The following is an 8,446-nucleotide window of genomic DNA, read 5'->3' on the forward strand; positions in this document are numbered from 1 at the left end:
CCATTAGAGTAGTAATCTTCATTATTTGTCGCCTCGGTTTTCAATCTTGATCCGCTCAATATTTCATTTATTCTATAATTTTTGTTTTCTGTTCCTTTAGGTTCGTGCATGAAATAATTAATTTCTCGGGATTGTTCTTTCTTTTAGCTTGTCTCGTTTGGTAGTTTATTTGTGGAAGATAATGTGTGATATAGTTATTTATTTCCTTGCCTCTTATGGGAGCCACAAGACTGTTTGGGTTAGATTCGTTATTCAATCACTGTGGTTAAGGTTGTTAGTTCATTTCCATCTACAAGATGTTCTATTTATGCCTAGCTAAAAGGAAATTCTGTGGAAATAGATTAAGTATAAAAACCTAGCATCTTCTATAACTCTCTTTCGGCCTTTGTGGCAGCAATTTAATAGGAGCAACCTCTGATTTCTGTTTAGATCTTACCTTGCGCTTTTATGTAATCCATTCAACAACTGGAGGTTAAATGAATGTATATACGAAGTATATTTCAATATATACAGTATATACACAACTTACTGATTCATTTTGGAGTTTATGTTCTACATGTTTAACCTTATTTATTGATTAGATACTAATCCTTTTTCTTTTGTTTTTTTTATGCATGACTATCGCATGCGAGTCCGAGGGACTCATTTTCTTCCACATTCGGTGTTGGGCTAAAGCCCAACATGATTTCTCTTTCGAGTCATTACTGTCAGCTGAATAAAAAGGGCTCCTGGACCGAGGCCCATAACAAAAAGTCACAACGAAGCAAAGCAACCAAAAAAAAAAAAAAAAGAGACTTTCTGGGCCAAAGCCCAATAGCAAACAGACTGCAGCAGTAGTCTTAAAAAAGGGGCTGGTCCATTTGCTCTTCTTTCCTTCTATTTCATTTTTTGTTGTGTATTTTTTATTTGTATTGCATGACTAACACTTTTATTTCTTAATTTAGAGTGAACCTTAGCGAATTTAGTGGGTTAGCTTTAGTATAATGGGTAGTAAATTTAAGGGAGAAAATCAATTAATACCATAAGTGTCATTTTCTTCTTTTCACATTACAGTTATTTATAGTATCTTAATATTTGCTTTCAGAACAGTTGATTTAAAAAAAAAAATGTATTTTGAATCAAAGGAATTATGTTTTATTTATTGCTATCTTAGAAAATTAAAACGTCACTAACATACAAATATTAATCCAAGTATATTTTATAAACATTTTAGATTAATCCGATTATAGATATTTTGAGCCGAACATAGTTAAATAAAGTTAAAGGAAGAGATAAAGAAAATTCATGCCATTTTCACCACATTTTAAGGAAAATAAGCCTAGGTATTTCCACATCACCCCATTGATATGATGTACATTTTATATAAAGTTCACACTTGCTAGAAAGCCATTATTATAGGCAAATTATTATATATTTTTCAAATCTTATTTCGATAGCATTATTTCGGATAGCATTATTATATGTTTCATTTAAGGCTTTAGCAATATCTTTAAGTTCTATTTAGCATTTAAAACCTACTTTACGCAAATTATTATAGTTTTCTACAAGTCCAGCCACCTATCCCCACTCCCCGTCCCACCATGGTCACCCGCAGCCAACGGGGCATTGTCAAGCCTAAACGTCTGTTTAACTTACATACCACGGTTGTGAAACCCATTGGCCGCTCTTCGTGACCCGAATTGGAAAATGGCTATGAATGATGAATTTGATGCTCTTGTTAGGAATAAGACGTGGGATTTGGTCCCCCGTCCACCTAATGTTAATGTTATTCGTTCTATGTGGATTTTTACTCATAAAGTAAAGTCTAATGGTGATTTTGAGAGGCATAAAGCCCGACTTGTAGGTGATGGCAAAACTTAGCAGGTTGGCATTGACTGTGGTGAGACGTTCAGTCCGGTGGTGAAACCGGAAACTATCCGCACTATTCTTAGTCTTTCGTTGTCAAAGCATTGGCCCATACATCAACTGGATGTGAAGAATGCTTTTCTTCACGGTGAGCTCAAGGAAACTGTGTATATGCATCAGCCTATGGGTTTTCGGGATCGCACACATCCTGATTATGTTTGCCTATTGCGTAAGTCTCTCTATGGGCTTAAGCAGGCTCCACGTGCTTGGTATGGACGTTTTGCAGATTTTGTGTTTTCGCTTGGCTTCTCTAATAGCAGGTCTGATAATTCGTTGTTCATCTACCATGCGGGGACTGAAATGGCATACATATTGCTCTATGTTGATGATATTATACTCACTGCATCCTCAGACGCTCTCCGTCGTTCCATCATGGATAGACTTGGTTCCGAATTTGCTATGAAGGATTTGGGTCCTTTGAATTATTTTCTTGGCATTGTTGTGACCCGTCACAAGGGGGGATGTTCCTCTCACAACGTAAGTATGCCGAGGAAATCATTGATCGCGCGGGTATGTCATCTTGCAAGCCCTCTCTCACTCCGGCGACACAAAACCGAAGGTCGGTGCTACTTCGGTGCTCCTTATGAAGATCCCACTCATTATCGTAGTCTCGCGGTGTGCTCTTCGATCTCACTTTCACGAGACCGTATATTTCATATGCCGTCCAACAAAGTGTGCTTACATATGCATGACCCGCGGACGATCATATGCTTGCTCTTAAGCGGATTGTGCGGTATGTTCAGGGCACTCTTGATCACGGGTTGCATCTCTACCCATCATCGATCACCGACCTTGTCTCCTACACCGATGCAGATTGGGGTGGTCGTCTCCTGGACACTCGTCGTTCTACGTCGGGGTATTGTGTATTTTTGGGTGACAACTTGATTTCTTGGTCGTCAAAGCGACAACCAACTCTTTCTCGGTCTAGCGGCGAAGCAGTATCGTGGTGTAGCTAATGTTGTCTCGAGTCTTACCGGATTCGCAATCTTTTATTAGAACCGCATTGTCCGGTTCGCAAAGCTATGTTGGTATATTGTGACAATGTGAGTGCCATATATCCGTTCTGTAATCCGTTGAACATCAACGCACCAAACATATTGAGATGGACATTCATTTTGTGCGTGAGAAGGTTGCGCGGGACAAGTTCGGTCCTTCATGTCCCGTCCCGATATCGTATTGCAGATATTTTCACTAAAGGTCTTCCTCAGGTCCTTTTTGAAGATTTTCGTGACAGTCTCAGCGTTCGTAAACCTCCCGTTTCGACTGCGGGGGTGTGATAGATTATGTAAATATTTTGTAATATTTTGTAATCTCTTATTTAGGTTAGAATATTTGGTAATATTTTGTACTCTCCTATTTTGAGTAGGATATTTTTGTATATTAACCAATTCAAGGAATGAAAGGAAACTACGGAAAATATTCTTTCACAGACAGCCAATAGTGCCCAGAAATGAGTTACTGCTAAGTAATAACTCAATGCCAAGCGCTTCTTTGCAAATTGATACGTCGCTCCAATTACAAAACTTAAAGGAGTATACATATTTAGGACAGAGGAATCACCTGCCACCCTTCAAATTCTCCTAAGCTTTGATAATACAATTTCTATTCGCCTTGGTGATGGATGAATTGACGCGACAAATACAAGGTGAGGTGCCTTGGTGTATGTTGTTCGCGGATGACATAGTCCTGATTGACGAGACTCGCAACGGAGTTAACGATAAGCTGGAGAGCTGGAGACAGACATTGGAGTCTAAAGGATTTAAATTGAGTAGGACCAAGACAGAATACTTGGAGTGCAGGTTCAGTGGCGTACCGCGTGAGGTTGATGAGGAAGTGAGGCTTGGTACCCAGGCCAGATTCTGATCAATAAGCTTATTAACTTCTCCTTCCCTGATGCATTGCTTGGCCCATGCTACAAGTCCGTGTTGTTCCTCAGGAAGTCTCATATCGACTGCCGACCTACCTGAGAGAACTTTAAATAGTACTACTCCAAAAGCATACACATCAGTTTTCCATGTCAATCTATTAGTCAGGAAGTACTCTGGATTGAGGTACCCAAATGTACCTTTGACTTGTGTACTAACATGAGTAGCTGATTCATTTCCAGGTCCCACTTTGGACAACCCAAAATCTGAAATCTTACTCACCCAATTTTCATCCAATAGAATATTTGAGCTTTTGACATCACGATGTATAACCCATATTTGAGATCTATGAAGGAAATTCAGTCCATGTGCAGCACCTATAGCAATTCTGAGCCTCTGTTCCAAAGAGAGAGAGGAGCTACTTCTGTCCATGTTGTAGAGGTGGTCAGCAAGTGATCCTCGAGGCATATAATCATAAACTAATAACATCTCATGACCTTTATTGCAGTAACCAATTAGGGATAGAAGGTTCTCATGGTGGTGCGTAGATAGCATTTTGATTTCGGTCCAAAACTCATTCTCCCCCTGGCTGGATCCTGATTTCAATTGTTTAACTGCTACAGTGGTCTCTCCACCATCAATATACCCTTTGTATACTGTGCCATATCCCCCGCTGCCAATGACAAGCTGAGGATCAAAATTGTTGGTTGCTCTTACCATCTCATCCAGCTAGAACTGACGAGTCTCCGGAAGATTGTCTATTGTTCATCTTGCCAAAGTTCATCTCTGAAAGACACCTAGTGTAATAAACAACAACATTGATCAGAGTGACTATCAATGTCAGTACAGTTGCAATTTTATTCTTTGTAGAAAACGGCACAGATTGCTCTGATTTCTCTAGTGTTGAACTGGTAACAGGATGCGCAGGGCTCACACTGCCAAGCTTATTGTCAGGGTTGTTTATCTTGAATACTTCTAGCGCATTCAAGATGGCGCTACTATAGTTACTGATTGTAGCAAACTTTGGCTGCAAAACTGTAGAAAGTTTATGCTTACCTTCCCTTCTATCACCCTCCATAATGGCAACATAGTCTCTCGTATACGAAATTCCATGTCCCCCACTCCATTTGATCACATCGACTTCATCTTCAGCATTCCGATTGTTTATGACAATATTGAAATTCCTTTCACCTTCATTTATCATCGCAGGTTCAACTTCACAAAAGTGGAGCCTAACAATGTATCTGAATCCCAAATCAAGTGGAATGTTCCATGTGAGATTACAGACATTCGAATGGTAGTGTGCACCCACTGACCTGGCAGTTTGGTAAACTTCTTTTGGTGCAATGTGAATAGCTGAGGATGTATATCTGATTGCGATGGCTCTGTTGATCGAAAAGGCACCAACTTCTATTGGGTAAGTAGAGTCATCTTCCCAGTCCCGGAACATGGTTGCATCTTCCAAGGGTGAAATAGAGTTTCCGCCAAAATTTACTTGCTGAATTGTCTCCAGTGCTGTCGTGTTGTCAATGTAGAATCTGTGCTTTTGTCCAACAACACGGACTCCCTGATCGCCATCTGGTATGAAATACAGACCAGCAGGCATGGAAACAATCTCGATTGTGTTGACAAAAGCATAAGTGTCTTCCAAAAAGCTTGGTTTTCGAGATGGTACGAATGTTATGCTTAATGCTTCACTTGCTTGTATATTGATACAAAATTCCTTTTTGAAATAGTTTATGCCCAGAGCATTGGCAGCAAGGGCAGGGATGAAGTCACTGAGCAGGGTATGTTGATCAGTTTTTACTGCAAAAATGGCTTTGGACTTCTTGAAACCTTTGTATGAAGGGCGGCAAGTGCGTGTGCGTATGAACTTCTGCCCCGGTTTCACTGAAAACTGGTAGGTAAACTCATGGCGAGACATTCGAGCTGACTTATAAGGAACTGGATCCAACAAGCCGTCTAGGTGGGAGACTCTTGACTTTATAGATTTTCCCTTTAACTTTAGGAATGAAGAACTGAAACTTGCATCTCCAACCCATACCCGTCCATTTGGTGCAGAGGAGTTACCGTGAGGCACCACATGAGATGGCAACGTTTTCATGAATGTCGTTGCGTAGATATGATGACTTCATCGATAAACATCAACATTGAGAGAATGAATAGCTGAGAGAGCAACATGTTCAGTTGTGCGTGAAACTTGACAAAAGGCACTGATTGTTCGAATTAGAAGAGGGATAAATAACTTGAGTCAGAATATTGACTTGAAGTCTTAGAGCAGGCCATCCTCTAAATTGCAACGAAGCTAGACAGTCAGTATCAAGACAAAGCACCTTGACTTGAAGTCTTGGAGTAAGTTTATTGTTCTTCTCACTTTGTTTTCTTACAGAATAGTCAAAGAGAATCAGAAACTTCTTTAAATCCATCGTTTCCTCTTCTAATAAATCATGTCCGTTCGAGATAAGATGGTTACTGTTACAAGGACTGCCTAACTACCCTCCTATACTTCGGGTGTGTTTGGTATGAAGTAAAATGTTCTCCACGGAAAATATTTTCCTGGAAAATAAGGAGTTTTCCTAGATAAATAGCCCAAAATTGTCCCTTAAATTTAGGCATTAACTCAAATCATCCCCACCCCTACTAATAGTCCTCCAAGTATTCAAAATTGGTGCACATTTAATACAGGGTAACAGTTCCTGTTAAAACACAAACGGCAGAATCGCAGAAGTCCCAAATCTGTGTTGGGATTGAAATAATAGGGCGTCATACGGAAGCTAATAATTTGCAAACGTTGAACGACGATAAATCGGACAACAAAGAGAATATACTAAAAAGATATAATATTATAATATGATTTGGTCAAATGACCTACATACTAAAAAAAAAAAACCTAATTTAAAAGAAAGTATTAAAAACTATGGAGAGAATAATCTCCCCATAAATAAAACTCTTTCGTGACTACATTGTGGATGCTATATTATGTTCTGTTGTATTAGAGAGATTCTTCAATTTATAGAGGTCCAAACCTTTTCCTCCAAGAAAAGGACTAGCCAAATATGGAAGAGAATTATATTTTTCCTTCAGGAAAAGTAAAGCAATTATAGCTATACTTTGACTTTTCTTGAAGAGAAAAGTAAAACTCAAATACGGTAAGAAAATCAGGGCAAAACCTTAACAAATCTCCCCTTTTGACCGGGATTTTCTTGACAAAAGTTGATCTGTCTTCTTCATATGTGTAATCTTCATCACTACTGCTTGCTATGGTTAAAAGTAGGCATGGGTTAAAAATTTGAGCCTTGTGCGTTAAAAGTGAGCACATGTTGAAAGTGGAGTCCATGCGTTAAAAGTGAACATGGATTGAAATTGGCCCAAGCATTTAAAGTAAACAAGGGTTGAAAATTTGAGTTCATACGTTAAAAGTAAGCATGAGTTGAAAATTGGAGCTCATGCGCTAAAGTAAGCATGAATTAAAAGTTGTTTTTGTTTTAAAAATATGCAGCAGGAGGATTGTTGAAGATATGATTAAAAAGTGTCTCCACATGCAGTACTTCAGACTTTTTTTTTTTTTTTTTATAACAAAAAATCTTGATTATCGTCAAATTGGTTGCTTTTGATTTGAACCCGCCTTGAATCTATCTTCAACCTCGTTCAAACCATTGGCTCTCATACCGCTTGTTGGGATCGAAATAATCAAGGCGTCATACGGAAGCTTATAATTGCAAACCTTGAAGGATGATAAATCATACGACAAAGAAAATATACTAAAAATGCATAAAACTATAATATGATTTGGTCAATTGACCTACATATTGAAAAACTAATATAAAGAAGCATAAACTCTATTGGGAGAATAATCTCCCCTTAAACAAGATTCTTTAATGACTACATTGTGGCTATTGTGTTATATTACATGAGAGGAATTCTTCAATTTATAGAGGTCCAAAACCTTTTCCTTCAAGAAAGAGATTAACCAAATATGGAATATTAAAATTTTCCTTTTGGGAAAAGTAAAACCAATTATGGTAAACTCTTTGCCCTTCCTTCAAGAAAAGGTAAAATCCAGATATGATAAGAAAATCAGGGTAAAACCCTAACAAATCTCCCCTTTTGGCCTAGATTTTCTTGACAAAACTTGATCCGTTTTCTTCACATAATCTTCATCACTGCTGCTTGCCATGGTTAAAAATATGTTAAAAATATTATTGGTTACAAATAATTTAAAAAATACTTTATTTTTATTTTTAAAGATGCTGCAGCAGGAATGTTGAAAATATTGTTGAAACTTCATCTCCACATGTAGCACTTCAGACTCTTTTTTTCTTTCTTTTTTCGATAACAAAACTCTTCATTATCGCCAAATTGGTTGCTCTTGATTTGAACCCGCCTTGAACCTGTCTTCAACCATGTTAAACCATGCAAAACCCTAACAATCTGCACATGTCTGATTCCCAAACATAAAGAAAAACTCCTTTCGTATGCTTCCGGCTACTTTTGAAGAAGCACCTAACCAAATCTATAAGCATATGACATACTCGCAGAGGTGAATTCAGGATTTCTAGAATATGAGTGCCCTACTAAAGAAAGGAGAAAAAATGCATTAAGTGGAAATTAGTCCTTGTTTCTCTCGATAAATAACTAAGCTTTTAACCAAGTTCACCATTAAGCCTTTTGTTAGC

The 8,446-nt window shown here is 38.3% G+C and overlaps 2 protein-coding genes across 2 annotated transcripts; both read right to left on the reverse strand.

The window, feature by feature from the left end:
- Nucleotides 1-3,616: 3,616 nt before the first annotated feature.
- LOC132032367 (putative receptor-like protein kinase At5g39000) lies at nt 3,617-4,855 on the reverse strand. Its single transcript, XM_059421979.1, has 2 exons — nt 3,753-4,855; nt 3,617-3,655 (listed from the first exon to the last, which is right to left on the reverse strand). The coding sequence occupies exons 1-2, from the start codon at nt 4,488-4,490 to the stop codon at nt 3,617-3,619; spliced, it is 777 nt and encodes a 258-aa protein (XP_059277962.1). The 5' UTR covers nt 4,491-4,855.
- Nucleotides 4,492-5,874, reverse strand: LOC132032376 (receptor-like protein kinase FERONIA). Its single transcript, XM_059421989.1, has one exon. The coding sequence runs from the start codon at nt 5,872-5,874 to the stop codon at nt 4,492-4,494; it is 1,383 nt and encodes a 460-aa protein (XP_059277972.1).
- Nucleotides 5,875-8,446: the final 2,572 nt, after the last annotated feature.

The sequence above is a fragment of the Lycium ferocissimum genome, chromosome 2 (genome assembly GCF_029784015.1).
Source record: "Lycium ferocissimum isolate CSIRO_LF1 chromosome 2, AGI_CSIRO_Lferr_CH_V1, whole genome shotgun sequence".
In the NCBI taxonomy this organism is placed as follows: domain Eukaryota; kingdom Viridiplantae; phylum Streptophyta; class Magnoliopsida; order Solanales; family Solanaceae; genus Lycium; species Lycium ferocissimum.